Below are 13,781 nucleotides of genomic sequence, written 5' to 3'. Positions count from 1 at the left end.
GCTTTTTTTTAAAGCACTCACCTAATCTTTACTGACCTAACTACCTTCATGGACTTTAGTGTGTAACTTTTGTCTGAGTTCAGTGAAGCTTTGGCATTCCATTGTCTGTAATGCAGTAATTCTGCTGATGTTTGGAGTATGTGCTGGGGAACAGTTCAGTGTTTCAGGTTTGAATACCAGCTCAACCTCCTCACCTGTTTTCAAAGAAAAGGAAAATTCAAAATGTAGCATAATGCAACATTTCCATTGAAGACTGAGATGCTGAAAAGCTGAATTGGTGGAAAACTTACTTAATTTCCGTGTTCAAACATTGCTTCAAGCAGTTATTATAATTAGCTTGAAGTTCATTTAGGAGCTTTAAGTAAAGTCATGTACTGCTGGAATTCAGCTTGGTTTAATTTTTATTTCCTTTTCCTCAATAGGTATTCATATCCATTTTTTGGCAGTGCTGCACCCATTATGACAAATCCTCCGGTAGAAGTGAGAAAAAACATGGAAGTTTTCCTTCCCCAGTCCTATTGTGCTTTTGATTTTGCAACTATGCCCCATCAGCTTCAGGATACCTTCTTCAGGTAGCATATGTACTAGCAATATTTTATAGCAGAGGTTCTTAAACTGTGGGTCGTGACCCACTTGGTGGGTCGTGACCCAATTTTTGGTGGGTCACGAAAAAGTGGGCAACGCCATCTTGGATACTGGCAAAATGAGCTGGGGCGCCATTTTGGAAACTGGCAAAATGAACTGGGCTGCGCCATCTTGGAATCTGGCAGTGGGTGCTGCCATTTTCCAAGCCTGCATCAGTCCTGCAGAGAGAGAGAAGCTTCTCTTCTCTGGGTCTAAAAGAGCAGCACGAGCAGGTGCAAAAGAGTGAGGTAGCACCTGTTCCATTTGTCCAGTGAGCATGGCTGTACTGGCAGAGCAGAGCAGAGCCTGTCTCTTGAATTTCAGGTGGGAGTCTGAAGCTGCCCCTTCCCCCCTTGCTTCAGATAGGCTCCTTTGCAAAGATTTTTGCACAAAGTCTGGGAGGGACGATTCAGGGCTCAGAAAAGGATTGTCCTTCCCACAATGAAGGATTCACTTGGTGAAAGTTTTGATGTGCAGCAAATACAGAAACTAAGCACTGAGAAGGAGAGGGGGGGTGCAGGAATTGGGGAGAGTGGGCTGTGCATGTGTGTGATCTGAGGGCTAGGAGAGAAATGGGATGGGGGAACTGGGGAGAGTGGGCTGAGCATGTGTGTGATCTGAGGGCTAGGAGAGATGGAAGACTCCCTTCTTATAGGTGTGCAGACGAGTCTGGTTTTGCTGGATCTATAGGAGGCTTCAGGGTAGTTAGTTTGCAAGGTGCCATGAACACTGGTGGGCATATTCAAAATATATCAATGCCATGCTCAACACTAGCTGGAAGCAAGCGCACCCTTTACACACAGCTTGTTACAAGAAGTATATTGAATTTTACAAGTGGAATGCTTAGTAGTGATGGTAGCATGGGACAGAGAACTGGGAAAAGCTTCAGTGCTGGAATGTTTTCTCTTGTCATTTGAAGTTTATGAGTTCCTAGGTGAGAACCACTGTTTTATAGCATAACTTTTCTTATTGTCTATGTATGTTTTTCTGCTTTTATGAAAAACTAGTTGCCAATTCTTAAGAGTTTTGAAATGACAAAGATATCTGTTCCTAATTCAGTAGCCAATTTAGCTCAGGTAATGTTTCATGTTGTAAACTGTACTTTCTGTTTATGTGATCTTTATCATTGTCAGTTTCCTAGCAATTGGGCATTATCCTACTTTTCTCATAGAGGGCAGGATACATAGCTGTACATAGACTCTCTGACCATCATGGGGCACTGTGTTTCAGAAGTCATGACTGGGTGGCAGGTTGGTTCATTGTGGCTCTAATGGCCAGGTGTTGCCAGTGGAGCTCTTACATGCTACATGTCTGTCTGGAAGGTAGGGTTCTTGTTTTGCTGTAGGCAGAGACTCACCAGGGCACCAAAGAAAAGGGCTGTATGTGAGAACAAATTGAGATTTTGTGCATGTTATTTACCTGTGGTATTTCTGTATTTCAGATTACCATTACTGGTGGAGCTATGGCACAAAGACAAAATGGCCAAAGACCTGCTCGTGGGAGTTGCAAGACTTCAGCTTTCAAATGTTTTGACCACGGAAAAAACCCGTTTTCTAGGTGCCAACGGGGAGCAGTGCTGGCGTCAGACCTTCAGAGAAACAGTCCCTGTTACAGCAGCACAAGGGTACAGTGTATTTTGAAAAATAGAAGTTTCTTTGTTCGAACCAGTTTTGTATTTACAGGTCTTCTTGAACACTTTTTAGGATTCATGAAAACTTGATGTTTAGTATTGTTTTAGGAAATTAGGATTTTACATTTCAGATTTTTCAACTATAGAAACTTAGCCAGAAACTTATTTCTTTCAAATTTAAAGTTGCCTCAATGAGTTGCCTCTCATTGGAGGCAGTAGAAGAGCAGTTTGGGACGTAAATTACCTTCATCCTCTGTTGGGTCTGTAGTGCTTTTAAAAGGTGCATATGTTTTAAAAACATGCACTTGGTATTAATACGCATTAATTGTCCACGTGTGTGTGTGTGTATATATACACAAAGATTCCAAACTTAGCCATCTTGATCAGTCTTCTCACTATTGTCTGTTGAATTTGTGAAGATTGATTTACAGCACATGGTTTGACTTTTTTAAGGTTTTGTAATGTTGTGTGACAGTATTTTGTTTCAAAATTTAAAGTTCGAACGTTGCAGTAAGTAATCTAGAGATGATTCTCTCCGCTGAAGAAACATGGATCTTGATTGTACCTGAACCTAGTAACCACTAGATGGCACTCCTCCAAATATAGCTTTAGCACATTGTGTCACTCAGGTCACTGATACAGAAAAGTATTTGTAGTCCTGCATGGTGATTTGTTTTAAATGTCAGATCTTTGTTGGTAGTACCTGCTGTAACTAGCATAGGGAGCTGCTGAGTTTAAACATGGTGAAAAATTGGAGAAAAGGAAGCTCAGGAAATGAATGTAGATGTGTAAGATTTGCTGCACATTACCTGGCAGTCAGCTCAATCTTTAAATTCTTGAAGCATCTTGATTCTTTAGTAACACTGTAACTGTTTTTTAGAAAGGTTAGAACATTTGTTTTGGAAAAAAATAGTAGGTACCTGGCTGTGTCCATCCTGTGTCCACACATTCACAACTGTATGTGGATGTAATATTAAAACAGTTCTTTAGATTCACATGCGTTTAACTCAAGGTGTTGAACCCATACATTCTGAAGATGTGAAGAAAATAAACACTTGGTCAAAACTTGTTCCTTCCTGGTGCACAGATGACTAAAAATTTCATTCTTGAAGAAACCGCTACAGCTTCTGAATGGGTTTATTGAAATAAACTTCTGTGAATTCTGATCATGTCAAGTTGAAGTAAACCTGGAGATTTCCAAGGTTAAGGAAAAGTATCTCAGCTGGTCTTGTCAAGGCAGTTAGAAACGATTTTGAGGGGGGGTATGTTGACTTTGAGTCTGGATTCAGTGCAGGATGGAAGGAGGCTTGAAGTATCTGTTAGGAGAAGGGCATTCTACAAGTAAACTCAGTGGCCAGCACCACAGTGTAAGTGATTGAAATGTGCTGCTGCTGTACAGTAACTAATGCAGTGGGTGTCACTAGTATTCTAGGAGAGGCTAAAAGAAAAATAGACTATACCCTCTTTAAAAGGAACATATCTTGCTAACCATGTGATTTATCAGGGTCTCATGGCCCCTTTTAAACTATACTGTAGAGCCTAGTAGAGCCATCAGAGACTTTGGTCTAGGACAATGGTTCTCAAACTTAGCACCGGGACCCATTTTTTAGAATGAGAATCTGTCAGGACCCACCGGAAGTGATGTCATGATGGGAGGTGACATCATCAAGCAGGACAATTTTTAACAATCCCAGACTGCAATCCTGCCCACACTTACCCAGGAGAAAGTCCCATTTACTATCATTGTTAAAAGCGTATACACAATAGCCTGTTAAAAGTATTGATCATCTGTAACATTCCCCAAATGCAGTCACGTACCATAGCAACATCATGTCTATTATGTTAAAAATGAAATATTGAAGTGAATGGGGACTCACCTGAAATTAACTTGCAACCCACCTAGTGGGTTCCGACCCACAGCTTGAGAAACGCTGATCTAGGAAGAAAGGCTTAATTAAAGTAAGAATTGTGTTTTGCCAAGAAGTCTTGTGGATACTTGTGATTACCCAACATTTCAGAAGGGTCTGGACAAGCATTAGTGTCCTTAATGGGAGCTGCTACCACCTGCAGCACTATCTTCCTCTGTCGCCATCACAAAGAACATTCTGTCTCAACTATTCACATGTTTCAGTTTATATCAAAATTCATCTTGTGCCAGAGAAAGCTCAACTCCTGAGAGAAAAGGGGAAGTCCTGCTTTTTAAAAATTGTAATTTTGTGACTTTAGAGTAAATGAGCAACTGTACATGTTTCTTTCATTTATATAACTAAATGTGGTGTGTGTGATTTAAATAAAATAATAATTAAAAATTGAATTTTTGAAAGAATTTCTTGTATGGTTCTTGGTAAACTGAGAGCCCAATCTTATCCAAATTTCCAGGACCAATGTAGCCCCAAGGTAAGCGATCAAATTTTCCTTTAACTTGAGGAGGCCTCCATGACTACTCAGTCTCTGCAGAATACAGTGGATGCCTCATTGGCATGGCTGCATACATGTTGGAAAGTTGGGTAGGATTTGGCCCTAAGACTAGTAGGTAGCTATCTCAGTCTCGAAAGAAGAAATTAAATGTTTTGGATATTTGTTTGTAGGACAAGCAGCAAGATAGCAGACCTTTCATATACTGTGACTCTAGAAGATTATGGGCTTGTGAAAATGCATGAGGTTCTTGTGACTGATTCTTCTCGGGTAAGTGAAATGTATCTTTTCATATTTAGAGGGGGAGAGAGAGAGAGAGAGAGAGAAGAATTTCACTGTCATTAAAAATGCTTTCCTTACTTAGGGTCTAGGTGCTGATGAACCCCTGCCAGCCCCTCCGCTTCAGCCTTATAATGTTGCAGAAGTCCAGCCAAAACCACGAGAAACTCTGGAATACAAAGCAGCTCTTGAATTGGAAATGTGGAAAGAAATACAAGAAGATCTGTTTGAGAACCAGGTTTCTTTGTAGTTTTTTGTTATACTTGTAAAGGCTATGCTAAAAAAAAAAGCAATTGTTAGGATAATGAAAGAGATCTCAGTTAGTTTGTAGTTCAGGTGGCTAGAGTAATGGAAAGAGCACTTTTATAGAGGATGCCAATTCATGATCCATACATTTGTATAGAAGCATCATATGCTTGTCAAGTTCATCCTGGCATGTCAAGTCTTAAAGTTGCTACCAAATTGTAAAAGTGCAAGGCTCTGCCATCATGGATGGCTCTTTGGTGGTCAACTTTCTTAAGCTATCTCAGGATAGTCATGCCAGTCATACCCGTTTGTGCCATGTAACAACTTTACATGAAAGTGTTGGGTAGTGATAGCTGTTATGTCATAATCCAGTCTCTGAGTCACAACTCTATTTACTAGGAATCAGACCCTGAGGCATCTCACTGTAACTTTGTGATATACTCAGGCATTAATATATTAAAAATAGTTCTGAAACTTACCTGTATGAATATGTAAACAAAAACTCTGGAAAAGTTGTATTTTCAAGATGGATCGTATCTTTTGCTAGTTATTAGGTGCAGAAGTTGGCATCCAACTTCATTTACTGAGATGGAAGCTCTTATAGTATGCTGCCCATTTCTCAAACATTGAAAAGTACCAGTCATGAGCTGTATCTTTAGACTATGCCATTTTTTACAGTGAAGTGCAGAGAATCCCAAATGTTTTGCAGTACTAGCCTCATGGTTGCTGATCCTGGTTGCAGGTTAATTTCAGCTACATGTGGTTACAGACTGGGCCTTGCAATTCAATACAAAGTCCCCTGTCTAGAGACATGGATGCGAATTGGCAGATAAAAGGCAACGGTCAGTGATGTATTTTTGTTTCTCTTCAATTTTTGGTTACTTTCTTACCCTCCATACTACATTTAGTTGACCTCAAATTGAAACTTACGTGTACTTTTGAATCCATTTAAAGACTTTCTCCTGTTTATATCTTGGAACACATGGCAGCTGTAATTATTAACCTAGGGTTAATAATACAAACTGGTAATATTTCTGAATCCTTTAAGAAAATTGTAATTATGATGCCTAAAGCTGTTTGTTTTTTACTGGATGTTTTTGCAAAACTATTGTCTGAATAACTTAATTTTACATGAAGAGATCTATAAATAGTCATCTGTTCAGTGATGATAATGTGAGTTCTATGTATCTAAGTGCTTGATCCTGAATCTTTAAAGCCTATTTGAGAACTTAATTTACCTGGCTTTGGTAGGTTCTTAAGGAGAAAAGTTTCCCACAAAGCAGTGCTGACTTGTGTGTTAAATCAAACAAAAAAAAAACCCTTAGTTTTCAAAACTAAAAATGTTTTTTAAAAAGTCTGTTTTTTGTAGCTGAAGAAGAAAGAGCTGGCTCACATGCAAGCTCTTGCAGAAGAGTGGAGAAAAAGGGACCGGGAAAGAGAAGCTTTGGTAAAGAAAAAAGTAAGGCTGTTTTTCTGGTCTTAGATATTCACAGTGTAATGAATTATCATGACAGTTGGCAGTGGGGAGGCAAAATATTAAGCAACAAACCCAGGCATATATTGTAATCCATAAACATGTATGAGAGCACAATGGCTAACAAACCTTAGAGATATTCCAGCACTGTGAATGGTATATAGATGTTGGCTTCTTTCTTGTAGGGAGCATCCACAAGGAGGAGGTTATACAGCACACATGCCTTGCTGCATGGAGCCAAGCTGGTCTGCCTTCTTTGGGCATCAGTAGGTCACATTCCTTTAGGGATGCCTTGCTTTTGTTAACCCTCATCCTCTGCTGTCTGCAGCAGCTTCATATTCCTGCACCTGGAGGCCTGACATGGACTTGGCCATCATTCTGCCTCATGCTCCTCCCCTTCCTTTCTCCTGGCAGGCCAGAACTGCATCTGAAACTTTGCTTGTTCTGTAGGCAGCACTGCCACCAAGCCTATCCTCTAACCCCTCCCCCAACCTAGAGGGTCCCTTGTTGATAGTGGGGATTCAGCTGCTGCTACAGGCTCTGGGAGCCATGCAAGTACAGCTGTGCTCAGAGCAGACCTGAGTGTAGCTGCCACTGAAAGCCTGGCCAGATGCAGAAATGCCATCAAGTCTGGGAGGCAATCTAAACGTAGCCACTGTTGAAGGCATGGCAGGCCATACAGGCCTCATCAAACCCAGAAGTGACTTGAGTGCACAGAGGGCCTAGATGGCCAAGTGAGTGCTGCCAAGGCAGCCCCACTGCAATCACAGTCAGGTGTACCGTGGGGAGAAGGCCAGGCAGTGCCATACCAAGTACAGGTATGAAAACAGTAGAAAAAGCACTGATAGTACTTCTAATGGTAGAAAAAGAACAATCAACATGGTCCTGTTGAGGTTTCTATCAGTAGATTAAACCAAAGGGCTGAGAACTTCCAGTGCTTAGTATTTGGGTATTCACTTTTTATGTGTACTGTACAAGTAAATTCCTTATACTTACAGTTTATACCTGTTTCTTGGTTTTCAGACTCACCTGAGATCTGATTTATGTGATATCATCCAAGGACTGTTGTTTTATTTTTTAGACATATTTTAATTTTTCTTTTTTTTAACATCTTGCTTTTTTAGGTTGCAGAGTATACAGTTTTGGAAGAACAACTTCAAAAAACCTTGACCGACTTAGAGAAGCGTGAAAAACAACTTGTCAGTGCTGAAACTGAGGTAGATATATGCCAGGCAGTGTTGTCTGTACTAATATGCGTTTGGGAAAGCCAAATACAACAAAAATGATTCAAATTCACGCTTAGACTTGCATTTGGATGTACATAGGAATAAAGAAAACTGCCTTATTCCAAGCCAAAGCATTGGTCCATATAGCACATTATTGTTAACACTGACTGGCAGCAGCTCTCCAGGGTTTCAGGCAGTTCATTTCTCTGCTCTTCCTGGAGATTATGGTACATGATTTAGGGACTTTTCTAGTTCATTGGCAGAGTTCATTGGCATTGAATGGGGGAAAATGTACCACTTGTATATTTTGAATATCTCTATACTAAGTATAAAATTAACTCAGTGCTCCACTCTGACATAAAAACTGGTAGAGGAAAAAAAATAGCTGGAGACTAGAATTTCAGTCTCAGCTCCAAAGATACTGATGAATGTAATTTTTGTAAACATAGATCACACAGGTACATCAGGTTGTGAAAAGTTAATCATGGAAATGCATGCTGGCAATAAAAGGTGGTTTTGAGAAAACCAGCAATCAAATATGCATGCTAAGCGAAGTATGGTAAGTTTTTATCTGGCTAACTTGCAGTTCTAAAATTGCTGGTTTACAATATTTTAAGCTGCAAAGAGCAAAAAAAGAAGTCCAGGCAGAACGTGAACGGAATCTTCAGGAGCTTCAAGATGCAATACGGCGAGTCAAAGAAGATGGTATACACCAAGTTGAGCTGGAGAAGTTGAAGATCAGACAGTTGGAAGAAGATAAGATCCGCCTACATCAACAAGTGAGTAAAAATTTACCTTTTTGCCAAGGTAGTTAAATATTTACTTAAAGATAGAAATTGGTATTTCTGTATTGAATAGAACAAAAGGATGACATCCCAACCTGCAGTTCTACCACTGGAAACACGCTTTGCACATGGAAGCTTCCTTTGTGAACCCAAGGAACACCTGTTGCATTCACAGAGGAAGCTCTCAATGGCAGAAGTGTTATTCAGGCACCCAATGGTTTTTAATTCATTAAGGTTTGTTTATTTGATACTCTGTGAAGACATCCATCCTTTTTCATTTTTTCATTAAGACCAATATTAAAAATTTTTTTATTTCTCACATTCCTAAACCGCCCTTCCTCCAAGAAGGTCAGGGTGGTGTATACGGTTCCTCCCCTCCTTTTGTCCTCACATCGGCCCTGTGAGGTAAGTGAGGCTAATGACCTGCCCAAGGTCACCTCGGAAGCTTCATGGCTTCAAAATACATTTTAGAAGCATTTTGGAAATACATCAAGACAATGTTCAGTGACAAATTTTGTGTCTTGGTGAACTGGAAGCTTCTATAGAACAGGACAGTTCCTCTTGCTCTTGGTCACCTAGATTGTGATTGCCTGGTTGGCTTTTTTGGGGCTGGGGGGTGTTTGTTTCTAACTTCAGCCTTGTACATTTTTTTTTTTTTTTGCTGTAGTGTTTATTTTTCCCATTTATATGCTGTTTTTCAACCACAGGATAGTCTTAATTAAAATCATAAAACATCAGTTAAGAAAAATAGTAATAGTCATAAAAATGGTCAGTAATAATACGCAACACCCAGCAATGCAACTCAAAAGTCCTGACAGAAGAAAAAAAAATTAAGTGTTCTTTTAAAACAATAGTACAAATCTGGCAAGTTTTCCTCAGGAAGAATGTAAGAAGAGCCCTGCTGGATAAGGCCAGAGGCCCATCTAGTCCAGCTTCCTATATTTCACAGTGGCCCACCAGATGCCTCCTCGAGCACACAAGTCAACAAGATACTGGCATCCTGTTGCCACTCCCTTTTACCTGGCCTTCTGAGGTAGCCTGTTTCTAAAACCAAGAAGTTCTTCAAGGTGGGGGTCATGACTACAATGAAGCTACTATTTCTAGTGGGTGATAAGCTTGTCTTGTGTGAAAGTATCACCTGTAAGTTAAATCTCAATATTCAATAGAAAGGAATAGTTGATAAATGAGAGAGAGAGAGAGACTGCCTCATCTAACGTTACAGAACAGCTTTAAAGTTGTCTCTGCATAAATATCCTCCAATAAATACATTGTGTAGTTTACATGCTGTAGCACAGAAACGTATGTTGTCTTATACAGCTCAGGAAAACCTTGGTTCTCTGAAAATATGCTCCCCCGTGTGAAAAGTATTTTTGGTGTGCTGTCCCCCCCCCCAAACTGTTGATTTATCATCATTATCATATGAAGTTCATGGAACTCCAATTGATAGGCATTTATTCAGAGCTATTCAGTAAATTTGTGTTTTGGGTTTGCTGTCCTTATCCAAGATCAACTGGATCAGACTGGCTAACTGGAGGGAGGAGAAAAAACAAAGCCTAAATTCTATTGAGTTTGAGTAGCTTTGATTAGCTAATTCACTGTTATTGCTCACACTGTTGCTTACAAAACCTTTTCTAGAAGATTGAATATGTTACCCAGTTATGTACAACTTAAAGCTCAATTTTTATATTTGAAACAACTTTAGTTAATTTTTTCTAATTAACTGAGATGCTGAATTTGATGCACTTTCTATATCAAGTACAGAACTGGTAATTTCAAATGTTCCCTGTCTTCTCTGCAGTAGAGAAGATGCTAATGACTACATATATAAATGTTAATGACTACATACATTGCTAGATGTATAGCTAAAGACTGCAGGCAGATTTACCTCAGTATTTTAGGTAATTCATAGAGAAAGAAAATGTAGCTTTCTTGCCATATTTCTCATCAAATAGTAGATTCTTTTACTTTTACGATGACTGTCTCCTAGAAATAATTATAAATATAGGTTCTTGCTTGGAAAAGTGTTCCTCCCCAGTGTTGTGTTACATTGTCATCCAGGTATACATTCCGCTCAAGTGCTTCATTTTTTTAAAACAGCTGCATGAGGCAGAAAACAAGTATAAGGCTCTGGAAAAAGAGTTTCAACAGTTCAAGGAGCAGCAAAGCAGCAGACCTGAAATCCGCTTGCAGTCAGAAATCAGTATTTTAACTTTAGAGAAGGTATGTCTATGAATGTTGACAAATATTTCAAATGTATAACCCATTCCTGATGCTTGAAACATACTGCATTTTGCAACAGATTTTAAAAAGGCACTTAAGGAATTTTTTTTAAAAAAAAAAAACTCTGTTCTTGACCCAGCTACAAAATATCAGTATGAATGTAAACTTAACACAATTCCTTCTGGAAGATGCTGGTGCTTTGAAAGCCAGGCCAAGGATGGGATTTCTTAGCTCTGGAGCAGCCACATACCCTTTCAGTTCATCTGAGGCAGTATTTTCCATACTATTACGAACAGCTGATCAAGTGGAATACTCTTAAAAAAATCAGGTTTGATCTAGAATAAATTACACAGGCCTACATACATTTTGTTGTCTTAAAAGTTAGGCCTGTTCTTGTGTATATGTGGGGTGCTGAATCTAAAAATGGCATTGGATTTGCCCAGTTTGCTGTAGTTTTGGTGGTATGGCATAGCCACCTTAAATGCTGATTCAAGTAGTTTCCTCGTGAGGAAGCCATGGTGTTTTCTTCATGAGGAAGCTGTTTGAATTGGTATATAAGGTGACTATGCCATACTCCCAAAACTAGAGCCAGTCAGGCAAAAGTGATGCTATTTTTGGATTCAGCACTCCAAAAATATCCTAAATTCATTCAAACATCCTTGTCAACTAAAAAAAGGTGTTTTGTTTTTTTCCTGTAGACCTGTGATATGATACATGTTCTTAGTGGTTTGGTTTTTCTTGCTATTACCATATCTGTGTAGGAGAAATAATGATAAGTTAGGGACATGGCTGCTGTTAGCAAATGGTTCTTTCTTCATCACCATTATTTGCCATATAGGTGCAGTTAGGTTGTAGAGCTCATCGCTTTGATTGCTTGGGTTTGTTTTTAAAATTACACTTGTTTATTTTTAAGAGAGATGTGACAAGGTGCCTATTTGACTATGCTGAATGTGTTTGTTTTCATAATCCCAAGATGTCTATGCTTTAGACTTGGGGTGGGTAACAAATACTCGGAGCCTGTGAAAAAAGATTGATTTCTCATGGTGTCCCCCGAGAAAAGCAGTTCTTGTCCCTTTTTGGGTGCAGTGTTGGGAAGAATGTGAAAAAGAGCGTTTTCTTGTGACAGCTAAGTTCAGGGGCTCTCTCAAATTCCCAGACAATTACATACTCAGAAACCTCATTTTTTGTCCCGGAGTCATAGTCTTGAACTCTTTACATTACAATTGGGATGCCAGTTAATTTGGACTGGTGAATATTCCATAGAGGAGGCTGGCAATTTTTAAAAAATTACCCTATAGCAGTGGTTTTTGAACTGGGGCGTTGCGATGCCCCAGCCTGAGGTCCCTGGATAGTTTCCCCTTAAGGGGCGGGGGCAGGGAGGAGACAGCGCAGTCCCCAGGATCGCGCTGCTCAGGGGGCTGCAGGGGCTTGGCTATACTTACCACAGCCTCCTGCAGCCTCCGGGGGTGTGGGGAGCCCTACATGACCTTCTGCAGGACTCCCCAGGTCAGGGAAAGTGAAAGCGGATCAATCACACCCCACTCTGCTAAACCGGAAGTGGGGCGCAGTCACTCCACTTTCTCTTCTGACGGGGCTGCAAGGACTGGGATGCACTCATCAGTCCCTGCAGCAGCGTCCTGGGGGTGCAGGGAGTCCTGCGCGGGCACCTGCAGGGCTCCCCAGGTCAGGGAAAGTGAAAGTGGAGCGATTGTGCCCCATTTCTGGTTTTGCGGAGCAGGGTGCAATCACTCCGTTTTCACTTTCCCTGACCTGGGGAGCCTTGCAGGCGCTTACACAAGGCTCCCCACACCCCCAGGACACTGCTGCAGGGACTGGTGAGTGCATCCCAGTCCCTGCAGTCCCCTGAGTGACGCAATCCTGGGGATCACATTGCTGCCTTCCCCCTGCCCCCACAAAGATTTACTGCAGATTTCAAACACCCTGAGAGTTTGAAAACTGCAGCCTTATAGTGTCCTGTGGCCACAGTTGAAGGAATGAGGACTCCTTGACCCTTGGTCATAGTTTTGGAAGTATATGAATGGATTCACGCATGGCTTTGCTTCCTTACACTTTAGAAGAAAGTTCCTTCTTCCCTGAGGCTCTCACCAGAAGGCTTCCACTTCTCAAATGCTTCAGATTCCAGCAGAACTGAAATCAACCTGAGTGTACCTTACCTCAATCATATCAGACTCAATATGGCCCAGGAACACACAGTAGTTTTATTTTTCATAGCTCAGTACCAGCAATGCTCATGCTGCTCATTCAAGTTCTGTTGACAATGTTTGTCATGGGAGTTAGGGAAGCTCTGACCTTTTTCTTCCCTAAAGAAAGGAAAGGGTAAATCAGTGGGTGGAGATGTAGCCTTTCAAATTGAAGACATAAAAAGTGCGCTCTAACTAAATTAACAGGCCTGCATTTGCTGCACTTTCAGGATAAGATACTGCCAGCCTTTGCATCATCAATTAAACTGAAATATGTTATAGAAAAATGAGTGTTCTTTGGAGTTCTTTGAAGATGTTTAAAAACTGTTTACATGAGCTGTACTGAAATACAGAGTAATCTGGTTTCACTGCTAGACAATAAAAATAAGGCTGGTGCTTGAACAAGGATATACTTATATGCCACAATATTTACATCAAATTGCATAACAGCTTTAGATGTTGCGTGTTATAATAAACAATTTTCTTAGTCAAGCTCTGTGTATGTAATCATCTCAAGATTATTACCACTTATAGTGTTTGTTGATAGAACTCTGCTCTTTATTAGGGGGACCTTGAAAGAAAGTTGGAATCAGCCACCAAATCAAAACTGCACTACAAGCAACAGTGGGCGCGAGCTTTGAAAGAACTAGCAAGGCTAAAACAGGTGTGTAATGGGGGATC

General features: G+C 40.4%; 1 protein-coding gene across 3 annotated transcripts in view; it reads left to right on the top strand.

Annotated features, from left to right (window-relative positions):
* CEP120 (centrosomal protein 120) overlaps positions 1-13,781 on the top strand; it is a 40,692-nt gene that overhangs the window by 14,113 nt on the left and 12,798 nt on the right. For all 3 annotated transcript variants that reach the window (XM_066616738.1, XM_066616740.1, XM_066616739.1), the window contains exons 10-18: positions 423-572; positions 2,066-2,248; positions 4,843-4,939; positions 5,034-5,186; positions 6,564-6,653; positions 7,793-7,885; positions 8,512-8,673; positions 10,777-10,899; positions 13,666-13,764. In XM_066616738.1, the coding sequence (XP_066472835.1) occupies positions 423-572; positions 2,066-2,248; positions 4,843-4,939; positions 5,034-5,186; positions 6,564-6,653; positions 7,793-7,885; positions 8,512-8,673; positions 10,777-10,899; positions 13,666-13,764 (1,150 nt within the window). The remainder of the gene's footprint in view (positions 1-422; positions 573-2,065; positions 2,249-4,842; positions 4,940-5,033; positions 5,187-6,563; positions 6,654-7,792; positions 7,886-8,511; positions 8,674-10,776; positions 10,900-13,665; positions 13,765-13,781) is intronic.

This window comes from Tiliqua scincoides, chromosome 2 (assembly GCF_035046505.1).
Source record: "Tiliqua scincoides isolate rTilSci1 chromosome 2, rTilSci1.hap2, whole genome shotgun sequence".
Lineage (NCBI taxonomy): Eukaryota > Metazoa > Chordata > Lepidosauria > Squamata > Scincidae > Tiliqua > Tiliqua scincoides.
This window is presented reverse-complemented; position numbering and strand designations above follow the sequence as displayed.